Genomic DNA, 19,605 nt, shown 5'->3' on the forward strand with positions numbered 1-19,605 from the left:
AATATGTTTGTAGCACCGTTGCCACAAATATATATCTATATATCCAAAAATAAAAAAGATTGAATCAAGTCAAGAATGGATTTTACTAAACCAGAGACAGTTTTCAAACTAGAAAATATTAGAAATGAATTGGTCAAAATGGAAGATTCCATTATTTTCCAATTCATCGAGAGATCACATTTCCCAACCAATGGTAATGTTTACATAGAAAACAATGCTAAGCTTCCCTTAGGCGATTTCGATGGTTCTTTCTTGGACTGGGCCTTGATGCATCTAGAAGTTACCGAATCACAATTGAGAAGATTCGAATCACCAGATGAAACTCCCTTCTTCCCAGATAGAATTTTAGATTCAATACTACCAAGTATAAACTTTCCTCAAATCCTGGCTCCAAGTGCAGAAAATGTAAACTATAATAATAAGATCAAAGGTGTCTACATCAAAGAAATCGTTCCATTGATTTCAAAATATGATGGTGATGATGCCAATAACTACGGTTCTGTGGCTATGACAGATATACAATGTTTGCAAAGTCTGAGTAGAAGAATTCATTTTGGTAAGTTTGTCGCAGAAGCCAAATTTAGATCTGATGAAGAGTTGTACACAAAATTGATTAAAGAGAAAGATATAGACAGCATTATGGAACATATTACAAATTCTGCTGTTGAGGAAAAGATTCTACAAAGATTAACCACGAAAGCTGAAGTATATGGTGTTGATCCAACAAATAAAGAAAGTCAAAGAAAAATCACACCTGAATATCTTGTTAAAATTTACAAGGAATTCGTTATTCCTTTAACTAAGGAAGTCGAAGTTGAATACTTACTAAGAAGATTAGATTGAAAACTAAGAAACAATAAATGACACGAGGATCCCTCTATGGAAGATATGATACATAAACATAACAACATAACAGTTAAATAAGAACTTTATATAAAAATTGCAATTCTTATACATATTTCTACATGTTCATTTATATAAAGAAAAAGTCACAGCAACACATACGTATATAAATTATTATTATTGATATTAACCTAACATTCTCATCATAATCTCAAATGTAGCAAATGTAGCACCATTGGCTGGAGCTGCTCTTATAATCGTTGGACCGAAACCCTTTAAAAATGCAGACATACCATGCTTAGCATATAATTGCTTCCCAACTGTAAGAATCGACTTCCCGTACTTTGGTTGTTTTAAATTATCTGTTTGCATAACAGATTTTATCACATCTATAGGATAAACCATGATCCATAGTGTTGTACCTGATAAAGCACCAAACATACAAAGTTTCCAAGTTGGAACTTCAGTTCTTTTCAAACCTTTATTAATCTCATTAGCCACTAACGCTTCGTAAACTAAGAAATAAGTACCACAACCGTGTCCTTCCCTTAATAAAGTAGCGTTGAAACCTCTCATTAGACCATTTTGAGCTCTCAGTTTCCGTATACAATCCAATGGTCCTTTAAATTCTGCATTTGGTCCTGATGATGTCTGCGTTTGTAATCTGATTCTGACATGTTCAATAGGAGCAGCTAGAAAAGAGTTACTGAACCCCCCAGCTACACCACACATGTAGTATTGAGGTAAAGATAATGTTGAATTGGTTGTATTCTTATTCATAGTATGAAAGAATCTCTTCATTGCTTCATTAACACCAAATTGGATAGATACACATGCACCTACACCAATCAATGGAGTCAAAGTACCTTTGTAAAAACCTTTAGGTCCTTCATTCTTTAAAAGGGTTTTCACGACATCTATAGCAGATGTCTGAGTTGTAGCTGTCTGTAAACGAACTTTTGTAGTATCAAACGGCTGACCCACTAGAACTTGTGCGATCCCACCAGCAGTACCCGCTAACAAGTCTTTAAAGACTCTTGTATTATCCGTCGAATGCTGTATATCTAAATCATCGATCAACTGAGGAGTTGGAAATTCTTCGGACATGATAAACCAATTTACTTCGAATTCTCCAGAATACTGATTATAGATATTTAGTGTTGAGATTTCAGATTAGAAAAGACCTGACCTTAGGAGTAAACAACTTGAATCAAAAAAAAAGCTAGAGATGAATACGATAATAAATTAATATACATATATATATATGTAAAACTTCTGAAGTACTATAAGACACCATAAAATCTTTCAAATAGATTCAATTGGAAGCCGTTATCAATACTCTGAAATGGAAATCTCATTCAATGAATGAACGGCACTCATCGCGTTGCTTCTTCACATTAATAGAAATAATATTTCCGTATTGAAAATTTGACTCGGGTTGTGATTGTTCTTCAAGAAAATTCCAATCTCATTGTCTCACTCTCTTTAATAAATAATAGTGATTGTGACATGGTTCATCAACGATTTACACGGCGGGTGAGATAGATAGTGGGAGTGGAGAGATAAGTACGGAAGATTTTGCATGATTCTCAAATTAGAGGGTTAATTACGTATTTTGTAAAGCTATCTATATTGTTGCGTTACCTTTTACGCACACTCACCAAGCCTTGGAAGTCCGGAAATATTAATTCGTAGATCAGCCCATTTGCACTATAGCGGTCCATGCTACTAAATCCTTTTGTCCGAATATTTGGGATATTACTACCATTACTAGTTCGATTACAGCAAGTCCGCTTATAGGTGGTAGAATACCAAGAACAATCATCTCTGATGGAAGTTTGATCTCGTGTAACGATATTTGATCTCCTTCACCTGCCTGTGAGTGAAGTACCAATTTATCTAAATAGAGGCGCTGACATTTCTTAGCAAAATCACGTAATGTACTTATTTGAGTGGAATTGAGGTCCTCTGAAAGATAGAACATTGAATATAAAAGCCACATTCCAGTCCTTGCAAAATTTTCAGGCGTTTTCATCATTACTTTTAACCAATTTTGTTTCATAAATTTGAATATAATCCAAATATCATCCTGCGTAACCATAGTAGTGAACATCGAACTATTTGGCTCATTTTCACGAATGAAACGAGTCCATTGATCATAATTTCTAGGTTTCTTGCTCCTATAGTCTCCAAGAAGACATGCCTTTATATCATCAATATCTCTGATTCGCATGGATCGCAACCTTGATAAAGTGGGAGTAATCCATGTTTCATCAATGGTCCATGAATTACTCGACAGAATCTCGTCACTCACGTTATGATCTTTCAACAAATTGTGCAAATGCGTTTCAATACCTGTGTTTCTGTCCTTTGATTCATTTAAATGCTGTTTTAAATAAAAAAGTAATAGGTTTAAAATATCATCATCATATCCTTGTGTAGTGAATGCTGAATCCAATATTTTAGTCTTACTTTTCTTGAACCATGCCAACCATTGACCTGAATTCTCATTGAATTTTTTCAATCTCGTAGGTAATTCAGATGAGGTTTGTTCAGTTGGATAGTTTCTCATAGTATCTGGTGTGTTAAATGTAGCATCTGTTACGAGATCATCAACACTTCTTTCGCCTAGATTAACAATATCTTGAGATTCAGAGTTTAATTTAGGGTTTGAATTGGGTTCATCGTCATATATATCTGCTAGAAACTTAGAGCTTCTTTGACTCACTCCCTTGTAATTAGTTGCATTTGTTGTCAGGGCTTCTCTCCTTACATCTTTCAAATATTGGATCGCCAGAGGATTGACATCCTCATCATTTAATGCAAATACGGGTGCTTGACCAAAGGTTGGATCCACTGAAGCTGAGGATTTCTTATTTTCCATTATTCAAGGTTCTGATAGTAAGTTGAATGTCTTTGATACTGTTATAGTTCTAAAATATTTTATTCTTTAAATAAACGTAATTAAAGTATTTTTGAATAATATTTTTTCAGTATAAACAATCATCGCCTACTGTGTGACAATCCTGGAATAATCAACATTTTCAAATAAAATAATTTCAGAAACAAGACCAATCTCAACGATTACATCATAAGATAGTCATGAATCTATGTATACTTCCAAATACCTTAATAGCTTTTGAGGAAAAAATAAAATTATTTACAGGGACAAATATGACAATAATCATCAGTTGTTTTATTGAATCACACATAAAATGTATGAGATGCTTATAAACTATATTCTTATTTAGATACATGACCTGAACTCTTCTTTCTTGCTAATCTTGGAACTACTGGTCTCTTTTTTAACTTAGCTATTACTCGTTCGTCAAATTCAGAATCACAAGCAGGACATTTATTTCCAGGAGGTATAATGGATAAAACACAAAGACAAACTGAACAAATATAACCAATAGCAACAACTCTACCTGTTATGTAACATGATGTTCTGAAATCAACAGAACCCTTATTAGGTTTAACGATTATTTGACGTAAGGAAGGATTAATGAACATAGCGGTTGAAAAATATTGTAATAACCCATCAGTTGAGATAACATGCAAATAAATACCATTCGTAGCATCCGTAGTCTGTTGCAAAAATGTACTTTCCTTTGGACCACCAACTTTTACGACGTCAATTGGACACTTAATTTTCGTAGCAGAAAAGATACAATTCATGATCGGAATGTATTGAAAGATTTCCTCTCTGTTACCCTTATCACTACCACAAGTGATAACCATTATTCTCGATTTTAAAGATATACTCTCCATTTCTCTAGTTATTCGATCAGTATATGCCAATGCTGCAGACATAGCTCCTGCCAGTGTACTTTTTTGCACCAGTTTTCCAATATTCTTTTCTTCCCCTTTGAATAATGTATATAACTCCTCAACCAAAGTTTCATCTACATTTCTAAATCGTCTATACATATTTTTGCTTATAATTGAAAGATCATTACTTTTTTTATCGTTGTTGTTGTCTGAACCATTTGATTCTGTATTACTACTGTTTTTTGGGTACAAATATTTGATCCCTTGCGAATGAGCTGCGATAACGGCAACTTGATTTGATATGTTAAATGCCAAGTGGGCATTCAAAAATACAATCAATGACCTTAGAACGTCTAGGATATTACCTTTCTTACCAGTTTTCCCATCAAATTCAGTCCATAGTTGCGGGGTTATATCTATGATAACAGTCAACAAGGAGGGCGACTCCTCAGTAGCGTTTATTTTACTCGTTTGGTGCTTAAAGTTCGGATCTGCGATGGCATCCATGATGGTTAATTAAATAATTAATTAGTTGTTTGGTTGATAGTAAACTATAGTTATTCCTGATATCAGAGAAGAGATCAAAACCTAGTATATTTCCCAATAACGCACTAATTTATATTTCCCATTCTAAATTTTATATAGCTCTAACCGGAACTAAATTTTTCATAGAAAATTATATTTACCGTTCCCTAAGAAGGAAGACTCTTCGACACACACACACCCCCGCACCAATATACGATAACTGGGATCATTTATAAAAAGACTCTAAATAATGTACTAAATGAATTTCCCAGTGCCAAATTATATATATATATATATATATAGACTACTTAAGGATCACTCTATTTAACTATATGCATTGATATATATGAAATAACAAAGTAATTTATGTACGTTATTTAAATAATCACTAATTTATGTACTTCTATATGTTTAATGCTTCGATTTTCTTCAGTGCTTCGTTATATCTTCTATTTACTGGTTTAGATGCATTATTAGCAGACATAGAATTTTGACGCTTTACTTGTTGATCTATTTCCTCACTGAACTGCAACCTCAGGATATTTTTAAAATCGTCTTTGGTTAAGAGTGGGAGCTCTTTGTCATTAATTTTTTGAATCAAAACATTTTCTGTCTGAGATATTAGACTGTAAAATGCAATCGTATTTGCCATCGATATATTTGATGGTTCACTGCATAGGTTTCTAATAGTGTGTTGAAGCAGATTCACATTCCTTAATATTTTCTTTATACCGTTTTCGTTAATTACATTAATGGAAAAGGCTCCTAATATGAAAGCTTGACTACTTACAACATCAATACCAGCAAATATTTTATCCTTCCCATCCTCAGATAACTGTTGACTTAGTTTGTTTTCAGTTGTCCTTAATCGCGAAATTAGTGAACTGATGGAATGGTAAAGTTCGATACTACCAACTTCCAAATCCCAAGATGTTGTCTCCTGGAAAAATTTACCAATATTGTAAATAGACTCCGCCCTAATATCAAATCGTAACAGAGTCATCAGATCCAACTCTAGACCTTCAAAACCTTGCACAATTGAGTCAAACTTCTCACTATTTTCAGAATCCAACAATATTCTAAGTGACATCATTTTGTTTGAATTCTCTATATCCATATACTCAAAAAATGACCAATGAGACCTCAATTCGTCTGCATTCATTAATGACACGATTTCAGTATTACTTGAACTTTCGATTAAGCTTTTCAATGATGGTAACCACGTCATAATCCAAGAAACCGTGCTCGTAAAGTAAATTACCGTATCTAAGGTGAGTAAATTTAAGGTACTATCTTCCCCGATATCATTCCCCCTTTCATGAAATTTGGGACAAAACTTAAATAAATTTTTAGATTCATCTACAATATTGGAGTTGTCTCCCTTCAATAAATGTCTCTCACAGGCTTTCAAATGTTCGTCATTAAACCAAGCCGTTGTCAATCTATTACTTCTTTCACTAGCAGATGATCCAATGATCGAGTTAAAAATGCTAGAATAATATTGGAAAAACTTTTCAAGTGTATGCAGAATTATTTTAACCATCTGTGGCCTAAAACTATTTGAAGAATTGAACACATAAAGCATATTGTAAAAAAATATTTGGAAATCAATTGCTGATTTGAATATATTTTGATTTTCATTTATATTTTCTAATGTGTAAGGATTCAGACTTTCAACATCAGTTGAAAAGACATAATCCAATGTCAAACCAATTCTTGGATAAAAATTCTTCTCCATAAAACTAGAAAAGAAAGCTATTGATGGCGTAGAATTTTGTGATATATCCACAGGAATTAAATTCGAAGAAGCTTGAACGAAAAGTAACAATGGTTCCAACAAGACTTTCATGTTGAAAACAGAAGCAGGAATAAGAGGTTCCTCCTCTTCAAAAGATTCATCTTCGATGTAAATAGAATCTAGTTTTATATTTTGAGGAACAGTAAATCCTACAAATATATCTTTTAGAAGTGCCTTTAAATCCCCAATGTGCTCTTTAGTGTATGATGCATCAGTTACATTATTTTGAAGTAGAAATAGCTTCTGTCCTTTTCTTTTCGGTAAAACTGGTGCCTGTCTTCCCAATCTATGCATATCTCCTCCCAGAATCAATAAAGGGTTATATATATATTTAGTTATCAGTTGTTCCACTTCATGCAAAAGTTTACTCCAAATTAGGTCAAATCTATAATAATTTTTATTTATAGAGCTAGCAGAAGAAGTTTGAAGGACGTTAACTATCTCATATATAGCTCTATGTTTCTGAATTACCAACAAATATTTGATGAATATTTCCCAGAAACATTCCCTCATTATCAAGGAAAGTAAATTTTTAATAGAAAGACCAAAACTATTTTCATTCGCGATACTTTTAACCATTTTCAATAATGTCGGGTGTTTTGAACGTACAGCTTCAGTTGCTTTAATCATGATATTATGTATTTCAACACTTGCTCTATCCACCAATATATTAAGTGCTAATGGCAATTTATTAATATCTTTCAACATAGATAATAGAGCAAATAACTGAGTGTAATCCGAATTACTACCAGAATTCACTGTAGCAATAGTTTGAAAAAATCCTGGTATTTTGACATTGGTGATAAAATTTAATAATTTTTTGTTCAAATCTACAGACTGCTTCATTAGATCGATATTTACAATATTGTAGAGATAATTTTCTAAACTTGTGAAGCCATTCTGAGATACACTAATGGTCTCTAAAATATTCGTATCTAGAGTAAGATTACCCTTTTTGGAATAAACTATATCGTGGATTTCATCTATCATATTTTGGAATAGAACATGTTCTTGGATTTCTAGTTGTTGATGAATGGGTTTCAATTGTTCTAAAGATTTCAATGAATTTGTATTACTTAGTACAAATCCCCTTTCCAAAAGATTTTGTACCTCTTTAAAATCTTCTTTTCTCATACATCCTTCGATTTTCTCAGGTATTTGTAACAATTCTTCAATGTAAGAAAGCGATTCTATAGAGTTTGTCAATTTTAGACTTTCGTTATTTAATTCCATCAGAGATTCTTTTTGTACAGTGATCTTTTCGTTTGCTTCATTTAAGTTCTTTTTGATTTGAGTCGTATTCTCCTGAGCATCTGTTAATGCTAGTACAGTTTTACTGTATGATGCCACGTTAGAATTAAATGCTTGACTATGCTCACCAACTACTAATCTTAAATGAGATCCTATTTTTTCTTTTAATTGAGTAAATTCTTGATACCTGTGGCTAAGACCGACTGATGTGTCATCTAGGAAGGCCAGAGATAACTCTAAGGGGTTAGAATGCTCATTGATTACTTTGTTCCATTGTGAACTAATTAATGACAGATCTTGTTGTAGATTGTCAAGAGAACTATCCATTGCGTGTTGATGATCTGCGTCTATGCTGTTGATGGATAAAGCACGTCTCCGTCCTTTTGTTTCCAGAACATTTAAATTACTCATTGCTGTGAATGTGCGTTATAAAATAGCGTCGGAGTAGGAGGTAATCGTTATCACTATTGATACTTTTAAATGCCTTAAAATAAACAAAATTTCTTTATATTTAACCACTCCTTTGGATGTTGCCTATTGTTGATGTGGGATGTATTTATAATATACTGGAATATGGATTGTTCTATGTTCAAGAAAAGTACATGAACGACGAACTTTGTTCGAGAACGGCGAGATTAAATAAAGCGCGAGTTCATTAGGGAATTTGCGAAATATATATATGTATACTAAGGAAAACCCCAGGAACAACAGAAACAAATATATAAATATTTTGGATGATAAAACTACTTACGGTTGATCTTGAATAGGGATATATCTTTGATTAAATAATCCTTTAGGTTGTTCATTGATTTTAATTCTGATTCATAGGAAAAATCAAATATTCCATGGGGACAAACTGGCTCATCATTATTCCGCCTTACATTATCAACAAATTTGTGATCTAATGCATCGACAACACTGATACGTTTATCTGGTTCCCAACAAAGAAGTTGGTCCAATAAACTGATGGCCTCTATTGAGACACCGGGAAGGATAGTATCCCAATCTTTCTTATCTGAATTATTAAACGAATTATTATTTACTAGATTCCATGCTTTAACTGAGCCAAAACTAACCAACAGGTGACTTGGTGGATATCCTAAAATCTTAATCACCTCATAAATCTGGTGCATAGAGTCATTTCCCATAAATATTGGTTTTCTATTATAAAATTCTGCTAAAATGCATCCGACAGCCCACATATCAATGGATTTATCATATGGTTTTCTAGATAGAATAATCTCAGGGGCTCTATACCATCTCGTCGCAACATAGTTTGTTATATCTTGTTGTTGAAATTTTGTCACCTCTATCTGTTCGATACCTCTTGCTAGACCAAAATCACATATCTTCAGACATCCATTAACTGTACATAGAATATTGCCAGGTTTCAAATCCCGATGTATGACACCTGCACTATGAATATATTTTAATCCACAAAAAATCTGATAAGTAAAGTATCTGATATGAAATTCGGTTAATTGAACGGAGGAATGAATCACTTTGGATAAATCATAATCTATTAATTCTTGGTAACAATACAACCCATCATAAGGTTTCTCCAAAATTAACTCAACATCAATTAGATTGACAATATTCTTATGACCTTGGAAAAAAGTCATGAATTTCAATTCTCTTATGGATCTTTTCAAAAGTATTTCTCTTGTCAAAATATTGGTTATCTTTTTAATTGCCAAAAGAGGTTCTTTATTGCCAATTGTTTTTTTAGCAGTCAAATCTCTTGCAGAACAGACAGTGCCATAGGACCCTTTACCCAAAACTTGGATAGCAGCATATTTACTTGGAAGAGAAAACTGAATCGAACCATTCACATATACATTTCTTTGTTCCACATCATCTCTCTCCTGATTTGAAGTTGTAGTACTTGGGGTTGATTTTTTGCTACTATACCCTCCATCATTGGATAACCTTTGATTTAGCAAAGATTGATTATTATGGAGAGGTAATGAATTGGCCATTGTATATATTTATAATCTTAGATATTTCTTGTCTTCGGTTGGGATATCTAATTGTCAAATCATTTATATATAGTACTTATACCTAATGTGCTTCCTCTTTTCTATTCTTATTATTGTAAATATATTAGAATTATTTTGTGACGCCTGCTAAGAGGCACCATAGGCAGTATAACGACAAAACAAAAAACAAAATAAAGGGCACGTTTAGATACAGTTCGTAAAGATATCACAGTATTATATTACCCCTATATATCTTAAACATTATATCCATATTTTATTATAATAATAAACTAATAAAATTTAAAATTAGAGTTATATGTTGGTAATTACAAAAAACAATAACAATTTAAACTCAAAACCCCTTGCCTTATAACAGACTAATAAACGACTATGCATAATGTTTTAATAATTCCATTCCGTTCCATTCTATGCAATTTTTATTATATTTCATCTTCTATAAGCAAGCGATCAAATGGGTTATACAATTAGATTTGAGTGTGCATTAGATTCAACTACTGGGTCTTGATTCATAAGGAAAGTAGATCGTACACTACTCCTTTCTGTTATTGGCAATATCAATTTAAATGCATCACCTTCATTTAAATAATATCTAAACATTCTTTTCATTCTAATGAATCCCAATCCTTCATATAGATTCAATGCAGCCATATTTTCAACTTCTGTTTCAAGCATAATTTCATCACAACCATTTAGAATCATCCTTTCAATAGCTTGTTCAACAAGTTTCTTAGCAATTCCCTGGCTACGATATTCCTTTTGAACAGCTAGCATTCCAATATATCCTCTCATTCTTGAATTTCGATGTATTTCATTCTTACATATAATACAACCTATTGGTAGATTATCCTTGGAATCGCTATCAAAGGCTAAATAAGCCAATTGTGGCCATTGATTTAGAAAATATCGATACACATATATCGAATATGGTTCAGAAAGATCTGCATCGATAAGTTCTTTTAATCTTGTAAAGTATCTGATATTATTTATATCTAGTTCTTTGTAAGTAATCGTCATTTAGAAAGTAAAAGGTAATAGGAGCATATGCATATGACAATTTGTTTAATGAGCCCAGTAGAAATCCTAACTGTAAATATACAAGTAAACTAAGCTAATTATCAAACGTTCGCCAGCCAAACTCTTTATTACAACAAGATTATATCATCATAATCATCTTTTTTTCTTCATCATGACAGCTTTAATTGCAAAAAAAGAACTGCTTCCCCAACAACAAATATTTAGCAGTATTAAATAATCGCCGAAAAACGAACGTACAACAAGAGAGAAAAAGGAAACGTTCAGTCAGTGGATTGATTACCTGTTCGTGTGAGACACCCTTTTATTGTATTAGCAATATGAAGGGCTCATCACTAAAGACATTCCTTTCAAAGCAAAAGAGTTATTTATTTACCTTTTTTTGTTCGTTTTATGATTAGTTTAAACAGTTCTTGTAGCTAGATTTTAAATTAAGTATAGCCTCATACTGATAGGCATCCTTAATTCTGACAGAAAAGTTCTTAGTTAAACTGCAATTTGTTTTCAAACTAACATATCAGATAAATGAATGAAACATCTAAGATATAAAATAACTCTTTAGGTCATGTCTGAGGATACTAGGATAATTAATGCCATCTCAGGGAAAACCATATCTACTAATATTAGGTACTTTACTTCATATAACAACTTAAAGGATTTCATTCATATAAAATGGGGTATACCAACAGAAGAAATTTTGATCTTACTCCCCTATGGTACAAAATTAAAACAATCAACTTTAGAAAGTTATTTATCCTTCGATAATTCAGAGTTACAAACATTATATCAGAATAATAATAATAATAATAATAATATAGTAAGCTCAATATTCTTGCAAAAAGAATTTTATGTTTATGATCGGCGCTTATTTTCTTTGGTCAATAAACCAAATTTGATATCTAATGAAAAAGGGAAGTATACACAGACTTCTTCTTTATCTTTTTCTTCTGAGAAAGAAGAATTAATATTAAATGCTAGACAAATAGTGAAAAGTGTAGTGTTTGAAAATATTTTGTCAACTGAATTAGCTCTCATTAGACCAGTACCCTCCCCTTTGATGGAAACAAATTTTAAGGGGCTAGACTCCAAATCATATCATAATATAATTACTACATTAGTGACTAATATTGGATGGTTAAGTGCATTGGAGATTGATGTCCATTATTTAGAACAACTAATCAAGGATATATCTAAAGATATAGTATCCATTATTCAATGCTTGTTTATGGCAGATCAATATTTGAAAAAATATACTTTTGATGTAGAGGAATTATATAATTCTAACGTATCATTTTTAGGTCAATTATCTGGGGTGAAAAATGATTCCAAATGGGTTCATTATTATGATAATATCTTAAATAACCTAAATGGATTAAATGATGAACCTTTACAACATTATATTAACAAGATAAAACTTGATAATGATTTTGAAACAATAAAAGAACTAGATACAAAAATAAATTCAGATTTAATTAACATCAAGAATGACATGGATGTAAACTTCCAACAAAGAAATTTTATCTTAGAAAATATACAAAATGCAAATGTTAATTTCAGACCTAAAAACGATAAGTATGAACTTGAAGATGAAATGCTTTTAAAATTCAATGAATTAATGGATGAAATCAAGTCAGATAGTAGATCTATTTTGAACAAAAAATCAGAAGAGTTTAATGTTGGAGATATAGAGACTATGGTGAGCAATACAATCGAATCCAATCATAAATCAACTGTGAGTAAATTATACACTATTTCTCAGGCTTTGTATACTAAAGTTGAAGATTTTCTTTCTTTGAAACGTTCATTACAAGAACAAACGGTTATAATTTTAGGACAAGTATCATATTGTCAGATTGAAACATTAAAGATGAAGAAAATTCTTGTGAATAGTTGCAACATGAATTTGAAAACTTATCAGAACACAATAAAACAATTCACTCAAGTAGAAGATTTCCCTATAATATATGGCTTATACATTATAGAATTATACCGTAGAAATTTATGGCTTTTAAGAACATTAAATGATATAAAGTCTTTTACCCATGGATTCTCAGTCACGACTGATAAAGAAAGAAGCACAAGAAATGATTGGGCAAGTATGTACGGATTAGTGGCATCCTTATTTACAGACAATGATACAGGCACTTGTGATCTTGATCGTCTGAAGGAAATGATACTAAGTGCCAAATTTCTTTCAGAAATAGAAAATGTTATAATACCCAAATGTCAGGATGAAACGAAACATTTGTTTAATACAATAAACAAGTATCTACAAAACTTAACGGAAGTAGATATTATAACTGATGTACACATTCTTTTAAAAAATAAATTGAAAGAAATTAATTCCATAAATGCATCGTTATGTGACAGTACAGCTGAAAATTTTAAAAATCCTGACGAAAGAATCAAATACTATAGAAATCGTGTCATTAAATTAGAATCTATTCTTCATGATACATATATTAATAACAGTCAACGATGGCCGACAGGAATTTTATCGTCACCTTTTTGCACGTATGGAATTCAAAATACAGAATTATCATCAACGTCAATCAATGAGCTACCTATCGTGTTGCCTACAGATCCTGAAAGTAAAGAAAACATACTCTCTGCATCAAAAGAAGAATTAAATAGGCTTACTAGAATTGAAGAAGACCAAAGAAAGGAGATAAATAAACAGAACTCACGAGTAAGTGATTTACAATTGGAAAATAGTGCATGCAGAGAAACACTTCACCATCTCAACAAAGAACTCTTAAGGTTGACAACATTACAAGAAGAGTCCGAGAATGCTAATGTTGATAGGGCTTTAGAGTACAAAACGAGCTTAGAGAAATTGATTGATCAAAATGTCGAATATGCTAATAAAGTAAATAGATTAGAAGAGGAATCAGCACGTTTTAAAAAAGAACACGAAGAAACGACTAAGAAACAAACTATGAAATCAGAAGAATGGGATCTAGAACGTCTACAGTTACAAAGAAAAATAGATGATTTGAAGAATGGGAAAAATGAAATAGAAAAAGGTTTTGAACAAGAATATTTGGATACAAATACTTCCAATGTATCTGTACAAACTTCTAATTATGAAATAAATTCAAGTATTCAACCAGATACTGAAGAAACGAAAAATAAATCCTTCAACATTGAATTACAATTACAAAACAAGAATTTACAAAATATGATTTTTCGAATGTTCCAAAGAAACATCTATATTTTGGAAAATATTGGATTACTACTTGTACCAAAGAATCAAGATATTGACGATAAATATGATACAACTGCAATTATGAGTATATCTAGTGAAAACCTTTCTATTAAAAGAGTTAAGGGACTAAAGAAGAGTATGGAAAAAAGCTCAGTACATCAAAATTCTTCAAAGATAGAAGCCTCTAATACTGCTCTCCCAGGTAAAGTTATTCAAAGTTCCGTTTATCATACGATCGATAAATTATATCATAATATAGACAGTAAGAAGAATTTAATGGTCGAAGAAAAAATGCTTCATTACATTAAACAAATATACGACAGTGGTTTATATGAGAATTCTGTAATTAGAAGATTTAATGACATAGAGTTATTAGCAAAGAAAATGACTAAGGAAGTAAAGTCAAAGAAGAGCTTAATAGATAGATATCAAGCTGAAAAAATAACCGTAAAAGATTTCCAACTAGGAGATACTGCATTATTCTTACCAACTAGTGATAATCACCCTTTAGCTAATGGATATTCTATATCTTCTCTAAATTCTTCGTTTTCTTCAATTGACATATCGACACCTCCTCCTGTTAGAAATAGTGATGATAGAACAAATGTACTAACTCTAGCAAAGATACCAGATGAGAGTAAAACATTGCAACCTTGGGCGGCATTTACAGCATTTGAGAAAGACATAAAATACTTTTATTGTAACAAAGATCATCCACCAAATTTACGTAACGAGGAATGGTTTATTGGTAAAATTACTGATATGGAAAAGAATATAGTTACCGATGACTCGTTCAATAACCCTAAAACAAACCCTTATAAGTTATCAATAGGAATCATCTGGTATCAAGTGAAAGCGCAAATTATTTTACATCCTACTGTAGATTAAGATGACGAGTGTAGACATGTAATACTCCTTATATGTTTAATAAGGAAACGAGGATCCCAGAAGATACAATCTAGTGGTAGTCAACTTAACTACCGTACCCAAATATGAAATGAATTAAGTTTACGTCTAGAAGTAACGTATTCAAAGTTAGAATCATATTTATTTAGATTTTTGTTTTTGATATACTATGTACAAGGTATTTATCTCAATGAGACATGAAATTTATCAATTAGTTCTGCTTCAACCTGTTTTTGAATTTCATTTACTTCATCATTTGTGATGTTTCGATCCATCGATTGATAGTTAATTCTGTAACAAAGAGATGTTTTGTTTGTTTGGGTACTTTGAAAACGATCAATCAACTTTACACTTTCCACTAAACTTCCAGCCGCATTTCTAACGATCTCCATCAAATCATTCTCATGAATCTCAGTAGAAACTTCAGAAGAATCGGGCAACCAAAATGCCACATCTCTAGTCGTACCCGGGTATTTTGAATAAGGTTTGAAAGTATTGATTTGGCCATCTTTAAATTGATTAATAAATCTATTATCCTCGGACCACAATAATCTTATATCTGGAATTTCAAATAATAACATAGCAATACGGTCAAGACCTAACCCGAATGCCCAAGAAATGGTGCTATCCTTCTTATAACCTGCATTCAACAGGACTTGTTGTTGAACAATACCACAACCACAAATTTCTAACCAATCATTATTCCACCATACTTCAATTTCCCAAGAAGGTGCTGTCCATGGGAAATAAGCATTGACCCACCTTACTTTTAATTCGTTAGGGATATTTACAGATTTTTTTTCCTTTTTCATACTGTTAATCTTTTGATTAAAGACTTCACTAATAACCAACTCTAGGGATCTTTTCAAATGTTGGGACACTAAGTCAACTTCTTGATCTGTCATGTATTGTTGTTTAGGATTCTTCTCTGGGGTATTGTCCAAAGATTGATCTTCTACTATTAAATTCATTTCATGTTCATCCAATTTCTTTTGTAATACTTTAAGGTCAACTTTTACTTCATCAATTGATCTATTCTTCCATATTCTACACCCTTCCATTTGGTGAAACACCGGATAATGTGTCTTGTCGATTTCATCACGGCGATACACATCTGCCGAAATTAAGAATCCGGGCTTACCAGTTAAGTCGATCTTGTTATAACATTCCATCTCATGTGCAGATGTATGTGTTCTCAATAACGTTTTATCATTAACATAATACGTATCCGACTTTGATCTACCTGGATGGTCAGCTGGAAACCCCAAGGAATCAAAATTTTCGAAAGTACTTACAACAGGGGCAAAATTGTTATAGGTGGTGAAGGCATTATCCACCGAAGAAAGTTTCTTTTCAATTAAATCACGTAGAATATTTACAGGATGGTTAGGTTTTTTGTGCAGCGACCTGTTCACATGGGCGATAATTGATGGTGTCACATTTGTAAATTCCGGATCACTCTTATATGTCTTATTATTTATTGTTATAAGTTGATCGGCCTTTGTGGATTCACATCTCAGAAACAGTCGAGGAGTAGTCTTCAATGCACATAATCTGCTTACGCTGAACATTTCTTCTAAAATATATAGGTTATTACTCAGTATATTAAAAATATTCAACAACTGAATACACAATTGAACTAGATTTGGTTACTGTTTATGTTTAATGTCGAGCTAAAAATCAACAACGGGATCATGTAGTGTATTTTAATATTCCTTGAAGTAGATATATCCGTTATTTATCTTATTTATTGTAGGGGCAATTTAAATCGCGAAATACGGAGACTATGTGAGTCTCCGAACATGAAACTTTAAACAGAGAACTTCCCTTCAAAAGATACTCCCAAATTAAAAGAAACATGTTTAATGAGAGAAGAAATAGAAGAAATAAAGGAAAACTGCAGGATAGATCAGCAAAGAGGAACACAATTTATTAGTTACACAATGTTTAGAACCTCTGGAATTTCTAATAGTAAACAACCCATAGTTCAATTACTGAAAACATCGGTAAGATGGACACATGAATACGCTCCGAGGTTTACATTCCAAAGTAAGAAACAAAAGGGGAGAGTTGCTGTACGTACTGGTGGTTCTACAAAGGGTTCTACTTTACAGTTTGGTACATACGGTATTCGTTTAAAATCAGAAGGTACAAGAATGAAAGCACAACAATTAAAAGAGGCTGACAATGCCCTGATGAGATATGTAAGACCACTCAATAATGGTATGTTATGGAGACGCCTAGTTACTGATATAGCTGTTTGTATTAAAGGTAATGAAACCAGAATGGGTAAAGGTAAAGGTGCATTCGATCATTGGATGGTTCGTGTCCCAACCGGTAAGATTCTATTTGAAATGTATGGTGACAACCTTCATGAAAGAGTGGCCCGTGAAGCTTTCAGAAAGGCTGGAACAAAGTTACCTGGTGTATTTGAGTTTGTGTCTAGAAACTCACCTATTAGGGTAGGTTTAAATGCTTTCAAGGAACTTGCTCCTAAGAAGGAGATTAAAATAGATCCCTTGTCCAAATTATCTCAAAGATCAATCAAAAAACGTATCAACATTTTGAAATCTCAGGAGGATCAATATAGACTATACAGAGGTCGTTAATGATTAACTATAAAATTGTTATATGGAATCATTTTTTCATATATATATCTCTCCTTTATTTACCTACCATACATATACTTGTATATATAGCACGTATGCTTCCCATGTATAAATCTTCATAATATTTATATATATTCATGATCGATATTCTTATTTCAGATGTTCCTTTTGGAAAATACTACATATGATGGTATTTATCGTTCATTGTCCGTCAATGATACACATAACTTTCGCCACGAAACCCTCCAGATGATATATGGCTTTGTTACCTAATGAAAGTCTTTCATCGAATATACTGGATGCCTCCACAATATTAATCTTAACAGAATCATCTAGACTTGCACTTGCTAGTAGTGATGACATTAGTTCTTGTAATATAACTTTTGCTGGGATACAGTGAGAGAGTAGATCATATAATATCGTACGACATTCAACAAGAGAACCCACAGACCTTTCTCTTTGGATTTTATTGGCTGTCTTAATGATTACAACTTTCCAATCGGGTTTTATTAAAGTAGTATTATTTTTTAAATGCATTTCGTTGTTCAATGCCATAGATTCTAGCATTAACAAGGCAACTCTTAAATTACCATCACACTCCTTTGCGATAATATTTAAAATTGCTCCTGATTCTAGTTCAACTTTTTCTTCAGTAGCAACTTCACTCAAGATCTTAATAATGTCGGAATTAGTTGGTGCAGGACAACGCACCAAGAGACAACGTGATTTAATTGGAGCAATGATAGAAGACATCGAATCACAAACCATGATTAATCTAATATTTTTAGAGTATTTTTCCATTGTACGTCTCAATGCAGCCTGTGCATCTCTAGTTAGTGAGTCAGCTTCATTAATGACAACACATTTATACCTATGAGCAAGCCCACCCTTTGAATCCTGGAAATCAACTTGTTCCATCTGTGCCACCTCCTTTAATAATTCTTGTATAACAATTCTATCATTATTACCCATATCACTTGGTGTTATTTCTAAATGATACGGAGAACTAACAACATTCAATTCAAGTTTTCTGTTGGATGGTGTAACAAATTGTCTCACATCAATTTTTAATCTATAGACACCTTGACCAAAGAGTGCCGCTAATAACGACATGCATCTCGTTTTTTTACCAGAACCGTTTGGCCCATATAGGAGCAAGTGAGGTAGATCTCTAGATTGTTGCGATAATGATAATAAGAAATGGGTTAGATCGTCGGAATGGTTTAGAGACTTCAAAGTCTTTGGACGGTATTTATCGACCCACAAAGACATTTTTTCTGATTTTTTTTCGTTATACTATTAGAGGTGCAAAAAATATTCAATTATAACCAGAGTTAATTTTATGTACTTTCAATGAGAAACAAATGCGGTTACTTCTTGAGAAAGATCGAATATGTTTGCCTTCTCTCTGCAAATGTAGCACTATTCTTTTAAATATCAGTTCTTAAATCACGTCAGTGAAACAAAGAAAGATCATCACTTACCATTTAATATTATTTTTTCGGTTCGCGTTTCCCCCATTTTAAGATTTTCCAAATTTCAGTTTAATGCTTCTCCTCTCAAGAACAAGAATATAGATTTACTTCTGCAACTTGTGATGCAGTTGGATAAAGAGAACTAAGAATCCAATAGTTTATTTTTAATTTGGCATAGTTAGACAAA

General features: G+C 32.3%; 11 protein-coding genes across 11 annotated transcripts; 3 read left to right on the plus strand and 8 right to left on the minus strand.

Moving 5' to 3' along the window:
* Positions 1-75: 75 nt before the first annotated feature.
* ARO7 (chorismate mutase ARO7) lies at positions 76-843 on the plus strand (the record flags this gene model as incomplete). The annotated part of the gene is made up of 1 exon (XM_041549186.1): positions 76-843. The coding sequence occupies one exon, from the start codon at positions 76-78 to the stop codon at positions 841-843; it is 768 nt and encodes a 255-aa protein (XP_041405120.1).
* A 186-nt stretch (positions 844-1,029) lies between these two features.
* YMC1 (organic acid transporter) lies at positions 1,030-1,950 on the minus strand (the record flags this gene model as incomplete). The annotated part of the gene is made up of 1 exon (XM_041549187.1): positions 1,030-1,950. The coding sequence occupies one exon, from the start codon at positions 1,948-1,950 to the stop codon at positions 1,030-1,032; it is 921 nt and encodes a 306-aa protein (XP_041405121.1).
* A 589-nt stretch (positions 1,951-2,539) lies between these two features.
* Positions 2,540-3,727, minus strand: BRR1 (Brr1p; the record flags this gene model as incomplete). Its single annotated transcript, XM_041549188.1, has 1 exon — positions 2,540-3,727. The coding sequence occupies one exon, from the start codon at positions 3,725-3,727 to the stop codon at positions 2,540-2,542; it is 1,188 nt and encodes a 395-aa protein (XP_041405122.1).
* Positions 3,728-4,086: 359 nt separating this feature from the next.
* On the minus strand, positions 4,087-5,121 carry TFB4 (TFIIH/NER complex subunit TFB4; the record flags this gene model as incomplete). Its single annotated transcript, XM_041549189.1, has 1 exon — positions 4,087-5,121. One exon carries the CDS (start codon positions 5,119-5,121, stop codon positions 4,087-4,089), a length of 1,035 nt encoding a protein of 344 aa, XP_041405123.1.
* Positions 5,122-5,542: 421 nt separating this feature from the next.
* Positions 5,543-8,599, minus strand: SEC8 (exocyst subunit SEC8; the record flags this gene model as incomplete). The annotated part of the gene is made up of 1 exon (XM_041549190.1): positions 5,543-8,599. The coding sequence occupies one exon, from the start codon at positions 8,597-8,599 to the stop codon at positions 5,543-5,545; it is 3,057 nt and encodes a 1,018-aa protein (XP_041405124.1).
* Positions 8,600-8,931: 332 nt separating this feature from the next.
* Positions 8,932-10,167, minus strand: SMK1 (mitogen-activated protein kinase SMK1; the record flags this gene model as incomplete). Its single annotated transcript, XM_041549191.1, has 1 exon — positions 8,932-10,167. One exon carries the CDS (start codon positions 10,165-10,167, stop codon positions 8,932-8,934), a length of 1,236 nt encoding a protein of 411 aa, XP_041405125.1.
* A 477-nt stretch (positions 10,168-10,644) lies between these two features.
* On the minus strand, positions 10,645-11,202 carry MAK3 (peptide alpha-N-acetyltransferase MAK3; the record flags this gene model as incomplete). The annotated part of the gene is made up of 1 exon (XM_041549192.1): positions 10,645-11,202. One exon carries the CDS (start codon positions 11,200-11,202, stop codon positions 10,645-10,647), a length of 558 nt encoding a protein of 185 aa, XP_041405126.1.
* A 583-nt stretch (positions 11,203-11,785) lies between these two features.
* ATG11 (autophagy protein ATG11) lies at positions 11,786-15,316 on the plus strand (the record flags this gene model as incomplete). The annotated part of the gene is made up of 1 exon (XM_041549193.1): positions 11,786-15,316. One exon carries the CDS (start codon positions 11,786-11,788, stop codon positions 15,314-15,316), a length of 3,531 nt encoding a protein of 1,176 aa, XP_041405127.1.
* A 200-nt stretch (positions 15,317-15,516) lies between these two features.
* MSF1 (phenylalanine--tRNA ligase) lies at positions 15,517-16,905 on the minus strand (the record flags this gene model as incomplete). Its single annotated transcript, XM_041549194.1, has 1 exon — positions 15,517-16,905. One exon carries the CDS (start codon positions 16,903-16,905, stop codon positions 15,517-15,519), a length of 1,389 nt encoding a protein of 462 aa, XP_041405128.1.
* A 294-nt stretch (positions 16,906-17,199) lies between these two features.
* Positions 17,200-17,943, plus strand: MRPL16 (mitochondrial 54S ribosomal protein uL16m; the record flags this gene model as incomplete). The annotated part of the gene is made up of 1 exon (XM_041549195.1): positions 17,200-17,943. One exon carries the CDS (start codon positions 17,200-17,202, stop codon positions 17,941-17,943), a length of 744 nt encoding a protein of 247 aa, XP_041405129.1.
* A 201-nt stretch (positions 17,944-18,144) lies between these two features.
* On the minus strand, positions 18,145-19,215 carry RFC5 (replication factor C subunit 5; the record flags this gene model as incomplete). Its single annotated transcript, XM_041549196.1, has 1 exon — positions 18,145-19,215. One exon carries the CDS (start codon positions 19,213-19,215, stop codon positions 18,145-18,147), a length of 1,071 nt encoding a protein of 356 aa, XP_041405130.1.
* Positions 19,216-19,605: the final 390 nt, after the last annotated feature.

The sequence above is a fragment of the Maudiozyma barnettii genome (assembly GCF_903064755.1).
Source record: "Maudiozyma barnettii strain CLIB 1767 genome assembly, contig: KABA2_02, whole genome shotgun sequence".
In the NCBI taxonomy this organism is placed as follows: domain Eukaryota; kingdom Fungi; phylum Ascomycota; class Saccharomycetes; order Saccharomycetales; family Saccharomycetaceae; genus Maudiozyma; species Maudiozyma barnettii.